This window comes from Eulemur rufifrons, chromosome 29 (assembly GCF_041146395.1).
Source record: "Eulemur rufifrons isolate Redbay chromosome 29, OSU_ERuf_1, whole genome shotgun sequence".
Taxonomy (NCBI): Eukaryota; Metazoa; Chordata; class Mammalia; order Primates; family Lemuridae; genus Eulemur; species Eulemur rufifrons.
This window is the reverse complement of record NC_091011.1, coordinates 46,833,679-46,856,661: the sequence shown is the minus strand read 5'-3', so window position 1 is coordinate 46,856,661 and position 22,983 is coordinate 46,833,679. Positions and strand designations below refer to the sequence as shown.

The 22,983-nt window shown below is 40.8% G+C and overlaps 2 protein-coding genes and 1 pseudogene across 5 annotated transcripts in view; 2 read left to right on the top strand and 1 right to left on the bottom strand.

Moving 5' to 3' along the window:
• On the top strand, window positions 1-10,062 carry GATAD1 (GATA zinc finger domain containing 1). Its single transcript, XM_069461818.1, has 5 exons — window positions 1-419; window positions 940-1,065; window positions 2,380-2,439; window positions 6,372-6,555; window positions 8,715-10,062. The coding sequence occupies exons 1-5, from the start codon at window positions 168-170 to the stop codon at window positions 8,903-8,905; spliced, it is 813 nt and encodes a 270-aa protein (XP_069317919.1). The 5' UTR covers window positions 1-167; the 3' UTR covers window positions 8,906-10,062.
• Window positions 10,063-11,222: 1,160 nt separating this feature from the next.
• LOC138377313 (acylglycerol kinase, mitochondrial pseudogene) lies at window positions 11,223-12,485 on the top strand (annotated as a pseudogene).
• Window positions 12,486-17,864: 5,379 nt separating this feature from the next.
• PEX1 (peroxisomal biogenesis factor 1) overlaps window positions 17,865-22,983 on the bottom strand; it is a 39,745-nt gene continuing 34,626 nt past the window's right edge. For 2 of the 4 annotated variants that reach the window (XM_069461805.1, XM_069461806.1), the window contains 4 exons: window positions 21,870-22,100; window positions 20,572-20,769; window positions 20,141-20,271; window positions 17,865-18,365 (listed from right to left, as the gene is read on the bottom strand). In XM_069461805.1, coding sequence (XP_069317906.1) covers window positions 18,281-18,365; window positions 20,141-20,271; window positions 20,572-20,769; window positions 21,870-22,100 — 645 coding nt within the window. In that variant the 3' untranslated portion in view covers window positions 17,865-18,280. The remainder of the gene's footprint in view (window positions 18,366-20,140; window positions 20,272-20,571; window positions 20,770-21,869; window positions 22,101-22,983) is intronic. The other 2 variants (XM_069461808.1, XM_069461807.1) reach the window with 2 other exon arrangements.

Sequence of the window (22,983 nt, the reverse complement as noted above, 5' to 3'; positions counted from 1 at the left end):
TCCAGCCTGCAGGGGGCAGCGGCCACGGTCAGGGCCCTGCGCTCGCCGCTTGGCACCCTCGCCGCTCTTCCTGTCGCCGGGAGTGGCGGGCCGACCAGCGGGCGGCTGGGCCAGCGGCCGCCATTCCCGTGTCTCTGCGCCCGCGGGGGCCGCCCGAGCCGGCCACCATGCCCCTGGGCCTGAAGCCCACCTGCAGCGTCTGCAAGACCACGTCGTCCTCCATGTGGAAGAAGGGCCCGCAGGGGGAGATCCTCTGCCACCACTGCACGGGCCGGGGCGGCGCGGGCGGCGGGGGCGCCGGCTCGGGGGCGGCCGGCGGGACGGGGGGCAGCGGCGGCGGTGGCGGCTTCGGCGCGGCGACCTTCGCCAGCACCTCTGCCGCCCCTCCTCAGAGCAACGGGGGCGGGGGCGGCAAGCAGGTGAGCTCTTTCGGCCCCGCCCGCCGGCGGAGGCCGGGCCGGCGGGGAGAGGCGGGCGCGGGCCTTCCCGGATCGCCCTGCCCTTACGGGGCCGGGACGTCCCTCCCCACCTCCTGATGAAGTCGTCACTGGTTTGGCCCATTCCTAAGCACCTCTTCTTATTGTGAGAAGTTCAAGGCATAAAGAAGCAAGAAAATTAAAAGCCCTTCAGAAATTGCTCCATTGTAATGATATTTTGGGTAGTAGCAACCAGACATCTCAAGAGACACACGTATACACAGTCGTAAACAGGGTCTTGCGGCAAATGTAGGCCCTGGACCTCTTTTTCTGTTAAGGTTATTTTATTATGTATCATGTTATTAAGATTATTATGTCATTCTTTTAAATGAAAGCCTAAGTATTCCATTAAATGGCCTTATAAAGTGCATACTCTGGGATCCATTAAGATAGTTGTGTTGGGACAGCAACCTTTTTACAGTTTTTATTTCTTTCTCTTTTTCTTTAATTGTTTATGTAACAGAGTAAGCAGGAAATTCACAGGAGGTCTGCTCGGCTCAGAAACACTAAATACAAATCTGCTCCAGCTGCTGAAAAGAAAGTTTCCACTAAAGGAAAAGGGAGAAGACACATTTTTAAGTTAAAAAATGTAAGATGATTGTGGACAGTGCCTTTTACTGTAATGATTGTGTGTGTAGTGTGTCCTGCCACCGCCTTCATTTCTCACCTTTGAACGTGGACTCTGCCCTTGGGAGCTCTCCTGTAGTATCCTGGGGAGTGGTCCAGACTCCCCAAAAGGGAAAGAGCGCTGTTGCAGGAGACTTACTGTTGACAAAGTTAATAATACCCTTTCTCTTTTTTTAGCTCCCCCCCAAATCTATAAATATGAATTTAAAAGAAACAACCTTGAACCCAAATGGGTTCTCTATGTAAAGGAAGAAGAGAGATGATGGTTCTTGATATGGCCAGGTACACTAGGAAAGTTTTTTTTTTTTTTTTTTTTCCCATTCTTTAAAGATTTAAGTAAATAATAATACTGGAACTCATCATTTCCATATTCATCTATTATTATAGCTGAATGGGTGATGAATTTAATGACTGAATCAAAGAAGGTTTTGCTAAACGTTCTTTTTCTCTGCTTAAAAAGAGATTGTTGAAAAAAGACTTGTGCTGGAGGTAGTTGAAAGCACGTTTGTTTTGCAGTAAGTTCTCACTGTGATTGTAAACGCCAGGGACAGTGGGCAATGCATTATAGACTATTTCTTTAAACCTCGGTATGCTGTTCTTTCCCTTCAGAATGGGATTGCTTCACTTGCTAGTAATGACATTTCCAAAGTTGGGCATATTCATTTATAAAACACAGAGTGGCCCTGCAGTGGATTCTTATGCAGATGACAGATTATTTTCTTACTGAGAGTAGTTATCACTAATTTTTTAAAGATTTTTATAATTTAGTTTTCTTAAAATGAGACATTTGTTGACTAGACAAATATGTTATGTAAATATTCATTTGTTTATATTTGTATCACACACCTTTCTTCCTTACAAGTATGATGGGCTGTGTTCTCTGTCGTTATCATTTCTCTGCAACCCCTTTCTTCAAAGATGGTACCAAGCAAGATAGATTTGGGGAGGCCTACCTGCTATGTTGTAGCATAGAAGTGTGTATTGCAGATTTAGAAGGGATTTTGGTGATGGTTGGAAGATAGCAAATTGCTAAGAATTCCCAAGAAAATTCCTAAAGCCTTGGACCAGGCTTGCTAGAAAATTGATGTGGAGTGTCATAGGCTAGTTCCATAGTTGAGATAGAAAATGTCTCCAAAGAGATACTTTTTCACTTTGTAAAATCAAACAAATTTTAGCATTTCTCAAATTACCAAACACTCATATAGGGCTGGGAAAATGACTATACACACATACATAATATGAATATGCTCATGTTTTTACTTTTGTTTTTTCATAGCCCATCAAAGCTCCTGAGTCAGTCTCCACCATAATCACTGCAGAATCAATCTTCTACAAGGTAGGCTTCCACAGAGTTACCAAAGGAAGAATTGGGCCTATTGTATAATGTGCTCCTAAAATGTTGGGTTATTCTAAAGGTCTCTGTTGTTCTATATTTGTATAAGATGTGATTATGCTTTTCATTCCCTTCTAAGCTATTTTGCCCCATACATGGCTGCTATAAAACATCTCATCCAGAGCTGAGATGGTAGGAGAAGTGGCCTATTGAAATACAATGTGAGGGCCTTAAGGATTTTTTCACTGTAGCATATGAGAATTGTTCTTAAAATGCTAACGTATAGTGTGGAGTCATGAAAAAGTAAGCCATCTTAGTCAATGTGATGGCATTGAAGGGTGAGGAGGACAGAAGTGGGATTTGGATTAGTAGAGGATGTAGACTGGGATATCTAATGGGTAGAGTAGGCCGAGATATTCTAAAATGCCTTTAAGCAGAGATGGCAGGAACAAGGGCAGTATTGGGCATTGACACTTACTGAAAGTCCATGGTGAGAGAGTCCAGGATATTTTGATAAAAGTGAGAAGGTCAGGTTTTCTAGGGCCAAAGCCCATGGACATCTGACACCTCAGTGAGAGGTGACATATTGTAATTTTTAAACTGGAAGTCTTAGGAAAGGAGTTGGAATGTAGAAAAGACCTATGGGCTTGGCAGCAACCATTAAAGGCTGTTTGGTGTTTTGGGGTCTGAACCGTCACTTAGGGGGAAGTGGTGTGAGTTGGTGCTTTATACCGACCCAGTGGACCAGACACGGGGAAACCCAAGTGATTATGCCCTTGAGTGTACTTTTTTTTTTTTTTAGCCCACAACCTATATAGTCAAAAACAGTCTGTACACAGGGAAATGTCTTTCCTATAATTCCATCATTCATACATTGTCAGTAATAAAATGGCTAAAGTTTAGCATGAGCTTGCCACGGATCAGGCACCGAGCGTCTTGTGTGCATTTACTTCATTCAGTCCGCTCTATGAGGTGGGTATATTATCCCCATTTTCTGGATGAGGACATTAAGACACAAAGAGGTCTTAACTTGTCCAAGATCACATAGTCAGCAAGTTATGGAGCCAGGCAGTCTGATCCAGAGCCTAAGCCTAGAGCTCAGTTCCTGGTGCCACTGCTTTAGCAAGTGACTGGCTATGTGATTAGGACCAACCTCTCTAATGTTTCTTCATCTGTATAAAATAGGGATTGTGAATTTCACTTGACCCTCAGTGGGTCAAGTGAAATAATGTCTGTCAAGCATTTATCAGAGTAGGCACTCAATAGTAGAAATTATCATCATCACATCTTCACATTTGTGCATTACCTTCACAGCTAAACATGCAGTTTACAAATTATATCCAGAAGCAACTGGTAGTGCCAAGGTGTTGGTATACTAATGATTTACATGTGTGTCTCCATGGAAAGGCATGTGGGACCAGTTAGTGCCAATATCAGTACTTTCATATTGTAGTCTAATACCCATGTTTATTAAACAATAAAAACAAAATACAACAAAATATTCAATTAATGCTGCCGACACCCAGTATTGTGGAGGCTGCCACAGGAGTGCCCTTGGCAGGGAGCACTGTGGTAGTGAGTATAAGAGGTCACTGCCAACTGCTGAACTACAGCCCAGATTGGGCGAGAGGGAGCTGAATGGGAGCCACTGGCATCATGGCCAAGAGTGTGGGCACCGAAGTCCCAGAGTGGTTAAGTGGCCTCCCTGGAGCACTGCAGTGGCAGAATAGTTCCACAAACTCAGGTCTGGTTACTCCTAATCCATGTTCTTCAGTTTCTCGTGTTGGTCCCTTTTCTATCTGCCAGAAACCTTGAAACCTCCTAGCAAATGAGGTGTCTACTTAGATCTAATGTCCTAGTCCTGTTTGGTATTATATGTATGTACACAGCACTTACTAATAAGCACCTACTGTGTGCCAGGCACTGCTTACCGTTGGAATCTTTATCTGAGACATTGTTTTTGCGTTGCAGTTCTGCTTTTCTTTCTTTCTTTTTTTTTTTTTTTTTTTTTTTGAGACAGAGTCTCGCTTTGTTGCCTGGGCTAGAGTGAGTGCCGTGGCGTCAGTCTAGCTCACAGCAACCTCAAACTCCTGGGCTTAAGCGATCCTACTGCCTCAGCCTCCCGAGTAGCTGGGACTACAGGCATGCGCCACCATGCCCGGCTAATTTTTTTTTTGTATATATATATTTTAGTTGTCCATATAATTTCTTTCTATTTTTAGTAGAGATGGGGTCTCGCTCTTGCTCAGGCTGGTCTCGAACTCCTGACCTCGAGCAATCCACCCGCCTCGGCCTCCCAGAGTGCTAGGATTACAGGCATGAGCCACCGCGCCCGGCCTTCTGCTTTTCTTGATACTGTGTTTTGGATTAATCATTCAGCATACATTTGAGTGCCTGTGATAAACATATCATCATTTATAATTTGGGAATAATGATTATATATTTGGACAAATCAAACCATAAATGCAAACTATTTATATGATAAATAACATAGAACTTTGGAATAGTCCTGGGAGGAAGGACTAGCTTACGATGGGTACAAGCCAGCAATTAGCAGACTGTGGCCTGCCTTGGCTAGACCCATTCGTAGTGACCCAGTGTGACAGTCACCCTCAGACACATGGATAAGGTCCACCAGGAGAAACTCCTGGCCTATTAGGTGCTCATGTTGCATCTCAGTTACTAGAAATACTTCAGAATCGTGTTTATGCTGCTTTACCTGCTGCCAAGGCCCTGCTTCCAGGGAATCAGCAATGAGTTACACTATTCCCACAGTCAAGGGCAGTATGGCCTACTGAGAACTACATCCACTTAAGGAAGTGCTGAGTGTCATAAAGATTTTGGTCGGCCATTGTGGATGTTCAAAGGAGAGATTATCTCCAGTTTAAGACCCAGGGAAGAGGACATGGGTTAGATGGCAGAGGCATAGGGAGGGTTTAACACAGGACATACATGTACATATTTGAGTATAAAGTGGAGCAGGAAATGAGTAAGACACAAAGCCTTGGATACCAGAAGTACCAGTATTGCATTGTGGCAGGACACAAACCTGAATGGGGAGCTGGAAGAGACAGCAGGGAGTCTGGGAGATGGATGGCAAATTGAGGGCAAACATACGCTGAAGACTGATTATAATTGAAAGAGTTTCTGTCATTTCTTTTGATTTCAGTTCATTTTCTTTGAATGGATGGTTAGGGAGGGAGGTGTGTAGAGTACATATTTACCAGGTAAGCACTGATTTTCAAGACAGTCAGCACAGAAAAAGACTACCGAGCTGGTGTAGGAGCCTCAGCTGCAGTCTATGCCTTACGTGGCTTTCGCAAGTCACTTAGCCTTTCCACAGCTTCATGACTGTGGCTAACAAAGTAGGGATGGTACAGAGCATGGAGGACTTTTAGGGCAGTGAAACTACTCCGTATGATACCATAATGATGTATACATGCCATTATATATTTGGGTGATAATGATGTATCAGTGTAGGTTCATCAGTTGTAACAAGTGTACCACTCTGTGGAGGATGTTGATTGACAATGGGGGAGGTTACGCATGGGTGGGGGCAGGGCATATATGGGAAATCTCTGCACCTTCTGCTCAATCTTGCTGTAAACCTAAAACTGCTCTAAAAAATCGCTTATTTAAAAAAAGTAGGGATACTACTGCTGTGATTTAAAATCAAAATACTTTTATGAACAAATGTTTTCTTCAGAAGCAAATTACCATATAATCACATGTGTGTATACAGAAGTTTTTTTATTCAAAGGAGAAACAACTTCAGAAATTGGCAACAAACATATAAACATTGATATATTAGGCCATCTTGAAGACTTTTATTGACCACTTTGAAAACTTGTTTTCATATTAAGAAAGTTTCATTCATAGCTGTGGTACTGTTCTATTTTTATTTTAAATATGGGAATATCTTCTATCTTCCCCAGGGAGTGTATTACCAAATCGGTGACGTCGTTTCTGTGATTGATGAACAAGACGGAAAGCCGTACTATGCTCAGATCCGGGGTTTCATCCAGGACCAGTACTGTGAGAAGAGTGCAGCACTGACGTGGCTCATTCCCACTCTCTCTAGCCCCAGAGACCAGTTTGACCCCGCATCCTATATCATAGGTGAGTCTGACAAATGGTACAGGTTCTTGAACTTAATTTTCCAGTATTATGTAAAAGAATGTGTTAGTCAGCTTGGACTGCCATGGCAAAATACCACGGACTGGATGGCTTGAACAACAGAAATTTATTTTCTCACAGTTCTGGAGGCTGACGTCCAAGATGAAGGTGCTGGCAAGATTGGTTTCTGGGTGAGGCCTGTCTTCCTGGCTTGCAGGGGGCCACCTTCTTGCTGTGTCCTCACATGGCCTCTCTTCTGTGTGCATGTGGAGAGAGAGAGCCCCCTGGTGTTTCTTGTTATAAGGACACCAATCCTTTGGGATTAGGGCGCCACCTTTTGACTGCATTTAACCTTAATTACCTCCCTAGCGGTCCCATGTCCAATTACCATCGCATTAGAAATTTGGGCTTCAAAAAGCACAGAAAGACAAAGCTTGCGTGTTCTCACTCATACGTGGGAGCTAAATATTAAAAATAAAAATAATTGATCTTATGGAGACAGAGAGTAGAATGATGGTATCAGAGTTGTGGGGAAAGGTAGTGGGGAAGGGGGCATTATAAAGTGGGGATGGTTAATGGGTGCAGAAATAGGTAGTTAGAAAGAACAATATTTGATAACACAACAAAGTGACTGTAATCAACAATAAGTTAGGGCACACTTTAAAATAACTAAAAGAGTGGAATTGGAATGTTCCTAACAGAAAGAAATGATAAATGCCAGAGGTGATAGATACCCCAGTCACCCTGATTTGATTAATTCACATTGTGTGCCTGCATCAAAACATCACAACATGTACCCTGTAAAAGTATACAACTATTATGTACCCATAATAATTAAAAATAAAATAAAATAAAAAGAAATTAGGACTTCAATATATGAATTTAGTGGTAGAGGGACACAGTTCATTCCATAACCAAAAAGAGCATAAATATCATTAAGTACAAAAAAGGTAAAGAACTTTATAGAAAATATGAGAGACATGTTATATAGCTGGAGCTTAAGTACTATCAGTTATTTTAAGCTAGAGCAATGTGCACCTACTAAAAAGTGGTACGGATAAGATTTTTCCAGGCGACCCAGGATTGAACTGTATTAAAATAATTTATTGTTCAGGAACTAGGTTATTTAGGTTACTTATAAAAATATGTTCAAAAATAGCTTCTAAAAGGACTATTCCAGTTATTTCTAAAATCTTACAAATTCTCAATATGCATTCCTGTACATGCCACACATGACATCCTAGACCTTTTATAGTGTATCATTGTTGACGGCTGAAATGGCAGCCACTGTGCTTTTGCAATTTCAAGGCCACCAAAAGATGTTGTACAAACAATTCACAGGAAGTTACTGATTAATACAATTTTGAAAGTATTCAGATTTTTAAAGTTACCCTGAACTTTTCAATCTTTCTGCAGTGAACATGTATTACTTTTGCATGCTGAGAAAAAACATGTAAATTTTTTTTTCAGGGAGAACTCCAGGAACAAATAATATCCTGCTGCTGTTCTCACATATCAAGTTTTTACGTGACCAAACAGTTCTAGTCTTCCCCTGGTAAATGCAGAGAACAGTGGCCTTTCACTTGTCTTGTCTATGGGACAGGATCCCCGCAGAGGCAGTGATGTGTCCAGATCACCTCCAGGGCTCCTTCCCCACCTCCTCTTTCTAATCCCCAGGTTCTGATGTGCGTCCCTGTCCTGAAGTCAGGGCACAGACTTGAGCCAGACACTCTGAGTTCACAGCCCCGCCACTTACCCTGTGTGATTTGGCAGATTCCTTAATCTTTCTTGCCTCATTTTCCTCATATATAAAATGGAAATAATAATAGTGTCTACCTCAGGGGGTTGTGGAGATTCAAAGTATTGATATGTATAAGTACATAGAACAGTGTGGGCACATAATAAACATTTATTAAGTGTCCAGTATTATTTTCAGAATCCTTTCCCTATGGAGCCACTGTTTAGGGGAGAATGCCGTATTCCTGACGCAGCTGAAGAAGAAAAAATGCCGATGGAGGATAACTTCAGAGTAATGCATGTTTCAAGGGCCAATGTCAGGTCACCCAGAGTGCTCTCTCCTAGGGGCTGGGAGTTTTGTCGTTTTCTGAAAATAATATATACATTCAAAAATGTGTTTAACCTTTCCATTGGCTGCCCTCTAGGGCCAGAAGAAGATCTTCCAAGGAAGATGGAATACTTGGAATTTGTTTGTCACGCACCTTCCGAGTATTTCAAGTCACGGTCATCACCATTCCCCACAGTTCCCACCAGACCAGAAAAGGGCTATATATGGACTCACGTTGGACCCACTCCTGCAATAACTATTAAGGAAACAGTTGCTAACCACTTGTAGTTAACAAATTAAAACTGGATTTCCAGTTATTTTGTATTCATACTATGATAAGGTAGGCCACAGACTTCTTTAATGAAATTCTTAAATGGAAAAAGGTTCTTTCCTACTATCCAGTAATCATTAGATTGTTTATTACCAGTCACTTAGAAAATTAAAAGGGATAGAAAAGAATGAAATATATTTTGAAGTTAAATATTTTATTCTTTATGTGTATCTTCCCAGGCAAAGGCTGTAATTGCCAGGGAGACCGTTAGGAAAATGTAGTGTCTATTTTTCCTCATAATTTATTTCTAGAGACTCTCATAATGAATTGTATTTTTCTACAAGAAAAAAATATTAATTAAAGTTTTGATTTCTGACCAAGGGCTTAATCAAATAAAATGTAGCTGTGACCCACAGTATCAATTTGTCATAAAGCCACACAGCCTCATTTTCTCATCTAGAAAATGCTGTGCCAGACTTTTGGCTTCTTTAACCGTAAGGAAAGTGATTGGTGGATGATTTTATTAGCCCAGGTTTTTAAAAACTTTCTTCTAATTCTTCGGTAGCAAACAGGTATTCAGAATCATTTGGTTGATCTTAGTAGATGTGCTCTTCACTGTTTCTCGGTCAAAAGGAGGCTTCCAATCAAACCGTAAGATTTTATAGTACAGATAGTCAGCTTTACCAAAGCCACATGGGGAACATGTACTGGTCAGGCATCCCACTCGGCAGTTCTTGACCCCCATTAGGATGATGGCTGGGCAGTCACAAAAGTGATTAATGGATCATTAGCATTGATACCTTTAAAGTCTACCCTAAAGTTAAACCATCTGCAGTGGACCCATAATAACAGGAATAAAAGCATGTCTTGGCCTGGGAAGGCCTATTGTACATGAAATTGTCCAGAATCCAGTGCAGGTCTTACTTCCAGCGCAGGCCAGTTGAGTAAGGGAGCAAACGGAAGAATAGGGGAGGAGGGGGTGGTCCACGCTTGCCTCCTCTCCTGCCGTGACTTAACCAGCATTTTTCATCCCCAGGAGAATTTGTCAGAATCTAAGTGGATCATCATGATTTTAAGCTGTAACAGCTTTAACTGTCATCTTTTTTCTACACAGTTACAGTTTGTGAGTTAGAAAGAAGCAACTGTAGATAGCTCCATGTACATGGAAAACTGATTGTAAATAGCATTGTAAATAACTTTTTAAATGCTAATGTTCAAAACTTTTGGATTAAAATATATTTTTCACTATGTTTTTGCTTTGGATTTATTTATTTTATGTAAATGATTTAAGTAGGGCTTTCTACCCAAAAATAGTATTTAAAAAGCAAAACCAAAAAAACAGTATTATAGTACTGAGAATTGGGAGTAGACAGATTCATTGTCAGTAAGTAATAGGTTTTAGGAAAATCAAAGAATGACTGATTGGTAAAATGAACACTTAATGTAAGATATTTATTAAAATGAGGACATTTAAAAAATTAGTATATAAACTGGCCATTTGTTTATAAATTATAGATACTTCTGTTGTAGCTTTTAAAATAAAAATTGATTTCCACTTTCCTCCTCAACCAATGCAATAGTTCCCATCACTTAAGGAGTCAATTTTTCCTGTTATCTAAGGTGCTCCTTGCTGTGGCCCTGGTCTGTGGTCCCAGCCTGGTCTCCTGCTTCTCACTACCACTGAGATGTTTCCCCTGTACACCCTCATTTTCCTGGCTCTCAGCCCTTGTCCATACTGTTCCATCCAACTTTACCAAAGGCCTTTCTTCAGGCCCTCAAATTCTGTCTCTCCATGAGATCTTTCCAGGCTCCCATGGCTCCTTGAAATTAATCTCTATCCTATTCCATCAATGCATTTGAGTTTCTACTTCCATTGTCCCCACTCCCAACCCTGTGTTCCCTCGAGGACAGAGATGGCGTGTTTTACTTTGCAATTCCCATAGCACCTAACCCAGTCCTTGCTTATGGGAGATGCTTAGAGTCCAAATTAAATACTGTTAACTAAAATGCTTGTTGATCTTTTAGTTAATGCTAGTTTATACTAACTTTGGCTTAAACTTCAAATTCTATTGTGAATAGTCAAGTAGAATTTCAAATTACTACATTCTGGATTAGTATTCGATTGTTTTAAAAAGGGTATTTTTAACATGAACTTTAAATAGTTCTCTTACATAAATAAAGCTTAACATGAGTATGTGGAAAAAAAAAAAAATATCCTAAACCATTCTGGTTCTTGGCTGTGAGAGGCTTGTCCAGGCCTAAGAAGTTTTCCATCAAGAAATTTGAATCACGAGGGCCGTGAGCAGAGCTGGCCGTGCAAACCTCTAGGAGAAGATGACTGTGTTTTTTAAAACACTTCGAAATCACTGGAAGAAGACTGCAGCTGGGCTCTGCCTGCTGACTTGGGGAGGCCATTCGCTCTATGGAAAACACTGATAACCTGCTAAGGAGAGCAGCCTGTCAAGAAGCTCAGGTGTTTGGCAATCAACTCATTCCTCCCAACGCGAAAGTGAAGAAGGCAACTGTCTTTCTCAATCCTGCAGCTGGTAAAGGCAAAGCCAGGACTCTATTTGAAAAAAATGCTGCCCAGATTTTGCATTTATCTGGCATGGATGTGACTATCCTTAAGACAGATTATGAGGGACAAGCCAAGAAGCTTCTGGAATTGATGGAAAGCACAGATGTGATCACTGTTGCTGGAGGGGATGGAGCCCTGCAGGAGATTGTTACTGGAGTTCTTCGAAGAACAGATGAGGCTGCCTTCAGTAAGATTCCCACTGGATTTATCCTACTGGGACAGACCAGTAGTTTGAGTCATACCCTCTTTGCCAAAAGTGGAAACCAAGTCCAGCATATTACAGATGCTACACTTGCTATTGTGAAAGGAGAGACTGTTCCATTTGATGTGTTGCAGATCAAGGGTGAAAAGGAACAACCTGTGTTTGCAATGACCGGCCTTCGATGGGGATCCTTCAGAGATGCTGGTGTCAAAGTTAGCAATTACTGGTATCTGGGGCCTCTAAAAACCAAAGCAGCCCACTTTTTCAGCGCTCTTAAGGAGTGGCCTCAGATTCATGAAGTCTCTATCTCCTACACGGGACCTACAGAGAGATCTCCCAGTGAACCAGAAGAGACCCCTCCCCGGCCTTCCTTGTATAGGAGAATATTACGAAGGCTGGCATCATACTGGGCACAACCACAGGATGCCCTCTCTGAAGAGGTGAGCCCAGAGGTCTGGAAAGAAGTGCAGCCGTCAACCATTGAACTGTCCATCACAACACGGAATGGTCAGCTTGAGCTGACAAGCAAAGAAGACTCTATGAACATTTGCATTGAACCCGACGCTGTCAGCAAAGGAGACTTTATAACTATAAGAAGTAGAAAGGTGAGAGACCCCAAGCTGCATGCCGAGGGCACCACGTGTCTCCAGGCCAGCCAGTGGCCTTGCTTCTGCCTGAGGGAGCAGGGGGCTCTTTCAGCACTGACAGTGAGGAGTGTGAAGCGATGCCTGTGGAGGTGAAGCTGCTCCCCAGGAAGCTGCAGTTCTTCTGTGACCCCAGGAAGAGGGAACAGGGGCCGCAGAACACAGCCCAGTGAGCGGGTAGGAGACCGGTGCTCCGAGGCCATACTTCAGGCTGCCAGCGGGACCAAAAGGGAACAGGTGGCTCACCTGTCCCAGCAGTGCTGTCAGAGCACCCAAGGGCATTTTGGTGGCCAGTACCCTCTGCCTTCCTCCAGCGGCGCTTCCCAGGTGTACTCTGCCACTGCTTGACAGTCAGCGTCCTCCAGCGCATGCTTTTATTTTGGTGTTAACAGTCAACCCTCCTACATATTGATTTTCCTCAGGCTGGTTCAAGTAGTTCTCACATTCATTGGATGGAGAAGGGCTTTCTTTTGTTTTCTCCCCAAGTGCAACCACAGTGGAGAGCAGGTTCCTCAGATTGTCTGTGCTCCCCCGTTCCTGCTCTGTTAAACCGTCCAGGAATTCCAGGGACAGGGCCGCCCTTCCTCTTCCCATTTCTAGGCTCCTCCAGGGGTGGAGCGCTGGTTCTTGTGAGCTTTCTCTCTGTGAGCTCTGGTTCTTTTTAGTTTTCGTTTGAGTTGTGTCCTCAATCCAGAAACATGTGAGATGATTTCCCTCTTCAGTCATGGCTAAGATACCATAAAATGCTAGTTTTTATTTTTTTAAAGTAGTGCTTCTTAAATGTTGGTTTGCATGAGAACCACATGGGGTGCATGTTGAAAACTGATTTACGTGGGGCCTACCCCAAACCTGGTAACTCACTTTGGGGATGGGGCCTTAAAAACTGGCCACTCTTCCTAGGAGATTCTGTAAGTGGTCCCTCAACCGTACTTGGAGAAAGTGTTTTACAGCGGTCATCCATAAACTATTCTGCTCATGTCCCCCCAAAGTATTTTGAAAAATCATGTATTTCCTCACGCATCTAAGTTGATACCTAAAATAGTTGCCAAAGTGTGTACTTTCTGGTGTCATGTAAATATTTTAAAATAACTGTTACATCACTCTATCAGTATAATTTAAATACCATACCAATTTGACAGCCTTCATTCATATATAAAAATAAATGAACTAGTCCTTTAGTAGAAATTAAAAAAAAAAAAAAAAGAAATTTGAATCACAATTCCATTTCAGCCATAAGTAAGTGAAATCATATAAACAATGGAGGGAAATGTATGCATTTATTTTTGTGTATGTGTGTTGTGATACAGGATGTGATACAGGATACACACTCAGAATGAAGTTTCTGTCATGCATCAAAAAAGGGAGAAACATTTGTGTGGATTTTATTTGGCTGCCCTGGGCATGTTGTAAGAACTGTGCTGCTTACTTCACACCAGATATATGAGCCATACCTTTTGTAGGAGGGTAGATCTCCCACACCAAAAAATGTAAGCCAGGAGGTCAGTCCCAGGGAGAAGGAGCCTGAATGACCAACAAGAAGGGAATGCTCAATAAATTATCGTGTTTGTGCATACGAAATGAAAATTGTTAGTGATGGGGGAAAGTTTCATGATATATGAGAAAAAAGCAGAATACAGAATTGTATAATATCAGTTCCGAGCTGGGTGTGGTGGCACACGCCTGAGTCCCAGCTACTCAGAAAGCTGAGGCAGAAGGATCACTTGAGCCCAGGAGGTGGAGGCTGCAGTGAGCTATGATGATCCCAGGGCACTCTAGCCTGGGTGACAGAACGAGGGCACCAGCTTCTGCAGGGCACCTGTGTCCCCTGAGGGGGAGGCTTGGTGAGAGTGAGAGACTGATGTAGGTCCAAGTGTGTCTTTCCTCTCCCCCCACTTCAAGTCCCTCTGCCCTTATACGGTGGGCCCTGCTGATTTAAGGCCCCAGCACCAAATACAGATGCAACACAGTCCATTCCACAAGCTCTCACGATGGTGCACAATTTCTATTATAGATCCCTTATTTTATATCGCTCCCAGTGGTTTGTTTCTCTGATCGGATTCTGACCGATACAGTTACTGAGACACTGAAGGAGAAGGCAGGGAACTGCTGTTTTTCACTGTAAACGTTCTATAATGTTTTTCATTATAAAAATTCTGCATTTAGAATTAGTTGGCTTTTTTTTTTTACCATGTGTACGTATTTGATATTTTTTTTTAATTAAAAAGTAACGAAGGAGACCATATAGGGAAAGATAGGTTGGATTGTAAAGTTTGTATACTTTAAAAAGTAAAGAATAAAGCGGGGAAACAGCTCCCTCGTGTGGCTGTTGGCAGGAGGCTCCGGTTTCTCACTAAGTGAGTCTCTCCACAGCCCTGCTCACTGCGTGACTTCCCCAGAGCAAAGGAGCCATGACAGAAAGAGAGGGAGCGCATCTGCACCCAAGACAGAAGCCACAATCTTTTTTATAACCTAATCTGGAAAAAGTGACATACCATCACTTCTGCCCTATGCTATAAATTTCTAGGAGTAAGACATTCAGTCTGGTGTGTAAGCTCAGTGACGCCATCAGAGAACCAGGATCCTTCTGTTTTCTTGCCCTACCATCAGTGGCCTGTGGTTGTTCACCCTCATATTTACAAGATGGTTGCTGTATCTCCAGGCATTGTGCCCTCATTCCAGAAATGAAGCCTTCCCGGGTGACCTCGGCCTACACTCATTGTCCAGAACTAGGTCACACAAATAGTCACACATGGCCGCAACCACACATAGCTGCAACGGAGATCATGTGACTCAGTAATTCACTTTCCAGAGAGAAATGGAAGGCAAGGGAGAGGGTGTTGGAATGGCTATTGAATGAGCTAATCTACAGAATCTGCAACAACATCAGGATGCAAGTGGGAGATACTGCAATAGAAATGGGCTGATGGCAGTGGAGACATACGGCTCCTGGGTTGGCAGAGGTCAGGCTGCAATGGGAGAGGCAGGTGGAAGTGGCTACCATAATTGGCAATAAAGCCAGCGTGTTAATTACAATGGTCTGATCTGCAGGGATCTTTAGTGCTGCCTAATTGTGGTGTCCTTAAGACCAAAAACATGGGCAAAGATCCTACTCGATTCTTATAATTAAAAGAAAATCTTCCTGTTAGTAAACATGCACCTGATTTGAGTTACCACAATATAGTCATGGGTCTGGACCCAATTCTCAGGCCTAGGTCAGACCAAGAATGAAGAAGCCGGGTGTCTAGGGAAAGGGCCCTGCTATACCATCACAAGTTCTCGCTATGAATCCTCTTTCCTCTAAGCTTTCCGCAAAGGATCCAATGCCACTCATCAGGCCACTTTCCAGGTGCCCTGGGAAATAACCACTCATTCTGGACACTGTCAGAGACACCGGGTCTGCACTAACGTTAACTCCTGGAGCCCCAGAGTTCCACTGACCCATACTTGTCAGAGTAAAAGCATTACTGGAATACTGAGGGGGCAGCCCTGACAAACAGTGGAGATAGGAAATATTCCAATGGAACAGAATTTTTGAGGAACATATCTCCTCCATTTTATCAGGGGGGAGAGATGCCTGATATAAAAATCTATGATGATTCATTGATAGTGGCTAATAACTTAACCAGATGATCAGAAATTTGGAAAGAGCAGAACTGGCCGTGAGGTCTGGGGGAAAGGTATGCCCAGAGTTCTTGGGATGGGCCCGTAGAGTAAGAACACCTGTGTCTTGTGTGAATGCTCAGCTAAAAGCCTTCAGTGCTTTTCATAATCAGGTGCTCACAATGACCTCTCTATGGATGTCAATCAGCCTTCTTTCCCGGCTGCCCCAGTGCTCGTTTACTAGGCTCATTCGAAGCGGTCAAAGCAAGCCGGGCGCGGTGGCTCACGCCTGTAATCCTAGCACTCTGGGAGGCCGAGGCAGGTGGATCGCTCGAGGTCAGGAGTTCAAGACCAGCCTGAGCAAGAGCGAGACCCGGTCTCTACTAAAAATAGAAAGAAATGATCCGGCCAACTATAAAATGGGGGAGGGGGGAGTTAGCCGGGCATGGTGGCTCATGCCTGTAGTCCCAGCTACCCGGGAGGCTGAGGCAGAAGGATCGCTTGAGCTGAGGAGTCTGAGGTTGCTGTGAGCTAGGCTGATGCCACGGCACTCACGCCAGTCAAGGCAACAGAGCGAGACTCTGTCTCCAAAAAAAAAAAAAAAACACCAACAACCCCAAGGTGGCAAGGGTGGGGAGTCCCCAAGTGGCCTCCACAATGTGGACGTCCCCTCGGCACGGCTGACCTGACTGCTCGGCTATGCCGACTGCCTGTCAGCAGCAGTAACCAGGCCATATAAGGGGAGACCAGCCAGAGCCTGGCAGCAGGTTGGGTACCTCTGACCCTCATCTATCACAGAGGCAGCAGCAATTTGCCCCCCTTGGAGGGGACACATACTGGAATTGTATTTGCTTTGTCTTCCAAACTTCTGCCAACACCACCTTTCATGGACTTACTAAATGCTTTCACGTTGTTGTGCTATCCCAAATGACACTGCTTCTGATCATGAAACTCATTTTATAGTGAAAAGGGTAAGGCAGTGGCTACCTATGGAATTCACTAACATAAACACCTGTCAACCTGAAATAGCTGGACTTTTGTGAGGCTGGGGGACTGCTCTACAAGATGCAGTGTACTTAGTATATGCTGTGAACCAGGGACCATGGCCCTAATATAAGGATCTGAGAACCAAAGTGCCAGGGTGATGGCACCTCTCAGTTTGTGATCCACAAACCAATGATCCACAGAATCTTTGTTTCCATTCCCTGTGATTCTGGGCTTTGCTGGTTTAGAGTTAACCAAACGAGGAATGTCTACCAAGGGAACGCAACAATAATTCCAATGGTTTGGAAGGGGAGGGTTATGATGTTGACTAAGTAAGTTGATTCCAATAAAGGAATACAGAGTTGTTGCTAACAATGGGGGATGGGGAAAGTATGGCTGGAACCTTGTGGACTATACTGGCCAATGACAATATTTAAAGGAAGCTGCAACCTTAGCAGGCATACTAAAGGTTCAGATGGGAATGACGGTTTCAGGCTATCCCACTTAGAAAAGGTTTCCAACCCACTGATGCGATGGCTGAAGTCAGAGGAACACAGAATAAGTAATAGAACAAAGAAATAAAATATATCAGCCATGGCTTCATATTTTCTGCAGAAAGGGCAAGGGTCACTAACTATACATCCTTCATTGCTGTCTTATGTATTTATTTGTATATTTTAATTAACTTTCTCCTTTTCGCTTTTCCCTTACCCTGTTACACCAAAGTTAGAAACACAGTTTGTATTGATGGTGGCTGACTTTAAATTTAATTCACAGATCAGACAATATCAAGATGAAATCCTGCTAGAACCAGGAGAGGAATGGACATCATTCAAAGATCCTGGACTTGGAGCTAGCTGTAGTATATTGGGGGATATGATCTCATTTCTGGGTGAGGGGATAATTAAATTTATTTGAATTATATGTAAATTCCCCATTTTCTGATATACCAAGAACAGAACGCTGGATCAGTAGATAATCAGATATTTTATTTTAAAACAGTCAAGAAGTTGCTAAGCATAAAATCTGTCAAATGCTAAAGATGCTGAATATGCAATTATGAGTTCCAAGAAATTTACTTAATTACATTCTCTACTGTGTTTCCTTCAAAGGAGAAATAAATTAGTGTTACCATTTGGCCAATATTATTTCATTATAACATAGATTTATAGGAAATAAAATACAGAATCTGTTATAAATATCCCAACTTATTCTACAGTATTAATCTCAAGTAATACTGATCATTACATAATCCCAGCATTTTCCAATCTGTGATTTTACAGATTAATCAAATTTGTTAAATCCAAAAGAAATTTGCAAACACCATTTTTTTTTACTGTGACAATGTAGAGACAAGCCACCCAGAAAAAAAAAGAAGTATATTTTATGCTAAAGTTACTTTCTGTCCAGGTCGAAACATTGTTCCACTTTGATTTTTTCTCTTCTTTGGATTTTGAAAGTTTTCATACCTTAAATAAAGTAACAGAGATAGTATTTAATACATGTAAATATTACAATTAGAAAACAAAAGATAACAGAATACAAACAAAATTATATTAAGGATGAAAGGAAAATATAACAAATTAGAGAAAAATACTTATAACAGAAATTAGAGAATTTTTACAAGTAAATTTTCTGAGGTTGCACTCCAACAGAAGGAGCAAAGGGGATGAAGAGACAAGGTAGAAAAGATAAAATACAAATGGCAATGAATAATATTAAAAATTATAACTTCTATCTAATTTGAATAAAAGAAATGTAAATTGTTAAACAAGATAAAATTTTTCTCCAATCACATGGGACAAGTTCAAAAAAACATTACAAAACTCAGTGTGAGTGCGGGTGCAGCAGAAGTGGCATGCTCACATATTGCTGTTGAAATACACATTGCACAGTACTTCTGGAAGGCAATTTGGCGATACATTTCAAAAGGCTTAAAATACCTGAGTACTCTGAAATGCAAAAAATTCTACCTCTAACCCAGGGAAAAAATTAAGGATACGTGCAAAGGATATTAAGCTACAAGAATGTTCACTGCTATGCTGCTTATAATATTAAAAGCCTAGAAGCAATTTAATGTCCAAAAATTGATATTGTAGCATGGCTATATTATAAAATGACATTAAAGAACAACAAAGTGGTAATGTATTTAAAATATAAAAAATGTTTAAGATGTGTATAGATAGATAAAGGGGGACTGCTATATAGCAGAGCGTTATTATTGTAGTACGAGAAATACATAAGCATACAAACAAATATGCTTTAGAAAGTAATGGGGTTAAGATAAATTTGTTTCCTTATTTTTCCTTGCCATTGTTTTCTGATTTTTCTATAGTAAGTACATATTACTAATGCATGTAAACACACACATACACATACGCCCTCCAAGGTACTGAAAAATGAAACAAGAAAGGGTTGCAGCTTCTAAAGACCAGGAATAAACATTTCTTGAATTGAATTATGTTGAATCAGTGACCTAGAATGGTTCTAAGTCTATGGGTTTCATATTCATAGGGGACCAAAGAGTCAATTGCAAGAAGCCTATAATCCAAATCTGTACTAAACATGGTCCACCAATGAATAAATCTGAATGTATCTAAATGTTCTTGAGATTAATAAAATATAAATTATTTTAAAGGCGAAACAGGTATATTTTTTCATTACAAATTTTGCAAACTATGTACTTTTCTTCCTTTTCTTATTTCTTCGAAGTTAACTAACATTAAACTGGGTGCAGTGGCTCATGCCTGTAATCCCACCACTTTGGGGAGTTAAAGCGGGACAACTGCTTGAGGTCAGGAGTTCAAGACTAGTCTGAGCAACATAGCAAGACCTTTTCCCTACAAAAATGGAAAATATTAGCTGGGCGTGGTGATGTGAACCAGTAGTCCCAGCTACTTGGAAAGCTGAGGCAGGACGATTGCTTGAGCCCAGGAGTTCGAGGTTACAATGAGTTATAATCTCGATACTGCACTTTAGTCTGGGCCACAAAGTGAGACACTGTCTCTAAAACAATTTTTTTTAATTACAAAAAAAATTTTGCTAACATTAAATTAGTCCATTATAAATTCTGTACTCCTGAAATTGTGGGTGTTTAAATGCACAGCTACTACGCAATTTTTTCTGAATTGGTTTTTAAAAAGTCAAAATATTTTTTATTTTAGAAACAACTTTAAAGGTTTATGTGAATAACTATGTCACCTGTAATAATATCTATACTTCCAAATCAGAACCTGTTACTTACAGCTCAGCAAAATTCTTCCAGTCATCTTCACTAATGGATGGTCTTGTGTGACTGAGCGCAGTCAGTAAGTGTGACTGACTAATAGCTAGACTGGTTTTGATTGGTCCTGGTTGGTTAAGGGATTCATCCTCCTTAAACGAAAAAAGAAATTAATAAAAAGTTAACTCAGGGATATGATGAAAAAAGTGGCAGTCCAAGTGTTATTTCTTTTTTGTCAGTTTTTTCAAGAGACTGTACATTTCCTTTCTTGTAAGATAACTAAAAATTGTTTGAAAGCAAGGAAGTGCATAACCATTTGACTGAGTCAATATGTTTCAGTCCCTTGTTTATAAATATAGCTCACTTACAAATAAAAAAAATACATACAAAAAAGGAACAACAATTTTTTAGAAGTTTCAACAATTATAATGGCGGGGGGAAAAAAGTCATACTCCACTTTGGCTCCGGTATCTGCCTTTGATAATACTGATATCTGCCCTCAGTTGATCCCTTTGTTCCTGTGTGAGTTCTTGGTGACCCTCTTGTGAAGCTGTCCTTAACACTGGAGGTTGTGAAAACAACTGATCTTTCCCAGGAACGCCAGGCAAATCTTGAGTCATGGAACTTGGTGCAGAGAGACACTGTGAGCTCTGCATGGTCAGTTACAGTAATGAAGGAAGGAAGCAAGGAAAAGAAGGGGGGAGGGGAAAAGAAGAGAGAGGAAAAACTATATATTTACCAAAGATAAAAACTATAAATATTAAGCAATAAAACCTTAACATAGTTACATTCACATTTTAATTAACTGAAATTAAGAAAGTTTAAAAGTTCATATTCTATTATATAAAGGTTCACTGATATCTATCTAGAACCACCATAAAGTGAAAGCTGCTATAACAGGTTTTCTTTTTTTTTTTTTTGCTTTGTTACTTAAATCCAACACACTGATGCCCAAGGATAGATTTCAAATGAGCCTTACTCTTAGTTTTCTGTAAATAAAATTTTACTAGGTTCTGGAACATTTCTAGCTAGAAATTAAGAAATAGAAAACAGAATTAAAAACTAGAATTGAAACAACACCTTACTATTCTTGAGAATAAAAATAGGTTGCTTTTATATTTTTAAAAACCTGAATTAATAAAGTAAATGTATAAAAAACAAGAAAAATATAAGTAAATATATATAAAAATGTTACATGTACCAATAAAGTAACAGTGAAACACTATTAATTTTGAAGAGTATGTGTTAAATGCTAGTAGAAGAACAGTGATATTGCTCATATTTAATGTAAACATTTTCCTTGTTGAGACACTTACTATTTTTCACTGTTACCTTCCACAAAATTGTCACAAACAAAACATTGTCATGAATTTTTGACATTATTATATCAGATTTCTCATTACCCTCAACTTTTCTGTAATAATAGAATTTAAATTTATTATAAAATAGATCTGCTACTAGAGATGTTTTAAAATCACTAATGAAGAGAGATAAACCTGAAAGAAACCAAAGTGTAATCACAACCACTCACTACTTTGGTTCTCCCTTGCTCCCAGCCTTGTCTTAAAAATTGTAACAAAGAATGAAAATCATTAATTAGTGTAAGTAAGAAAAACAAGACTATTTTACTGAAGAACCAACCAACCAGAAAGAACATGTGGGGCTGGTTAGGAGATAAATCCCTGTTCAACTTTACACCAACATACAGCTTTCTATTTCAGAACTGTGTAATGGCGACCACACAAGATACCAAATCAGAAGAGGTTCCGTTTCCAAGTTCTGATTCATAAGAGCTTCCAAAGTAAAGCCGGTACATATTGAATTTTGATTCATCTGGAAGGATCTCAGACATCTCTAGAGAAACGAGGGACTGATCTAAGCCACATTCTCCATCTCCAGCTGAATCATCAGAGCCACTGCTATGGTTAAGAAAGACCATTGAAGACAGACTTAGGTCACTATCAGAGCTGGAACTTCCATCCTAAAATATATAAAAGGACAATTAGCTTAAAAATCTAAATAATTCATAACTCAGAAATAAGTAATAAACATAGACAGCATTCTAATAGAGCAATTCAAGGAGGCTCAAGGTATTTTTCGAAAAGCTTTTATTAATTCTCTAGTGGTTTTGAGGCACACAGTAAAAACTTAAAATAAGGAAAGACAAGATGGAAAGTATAGATAATCTGCCAACCATTCTCCCCCCAAAAGTCTGTAATAAAGCTAGGACTCAGATCTCTAGATTTTATTTCTATGTCTGTGCCTTTTAATTCATACTTTCGTACTCCAAATTGATGCATCAATCATGTTACAGAGTGCTTTCTCATTATAAAGTGCTCTACGAATACACATCTTTTTTGGTACTGAAAAAGAAGAAAAAATGACTTCAACGGCTTGCTGAAATAAATAGCAAAAACCTGGGAGCATCTGATTTAGAAAATTTAGGCCTTGTAAACATCTCCAACAAAATGTGAAGGAGAGACCGGGCACGGTGGCTCATGCCTATAATCCTAGTATTTTGGGCGCCAAGGTGAGATGATCGCTTAAACCCAGGGCAATAGTGAGACCCTGTTTCTAAAAAAAATAAAAAAAGGTAAAGTCTATGATGTAGCAAAGTTCAAATTATCTACTATAAAAATTAAAATCAAAATAACTATCCTTAGAGAAAAAGCTGATCCTAAGGGATAGGATACGGAAAATACAAGATAAACCAAGGACATCTGATTGTATCTGGAAGTAAGGAAGTGATCAAAGAATGATGAGGACATATCATAAGGATACAGGAGCTATCCAAAAGCGGCTCCTATTGGTCAGACTGGGACAATTTGAGCTTCAAAATAAATAATGATGTTAACTGATTTTTT

Excerpts from the sequence above, each read along its gene's own strand:
- GATAD1 (XM_069461818.1), top strand. The coding sequence starts at position 168 with ATGCCCCTGGGCCTGAAGCCCACCTGCAGCGTCTGCAAGACCACGTCG. Across the intron at positions 420-939 it reads GGGGCGGGGGCGGCAAGCAG|AGTAAGCAGGAAATTCACAG; the intron begins GTGAGCTCTTTC and ends TTTATGTAACAG. Across the intron at positions 1,066-2,379 it reads ACATTTTTAAGTTAAAAAAT|CCCATCAAAGCTCCTGAGTC; the intron begins GTAAGATGATTG and ends GTTTTTTCATAG.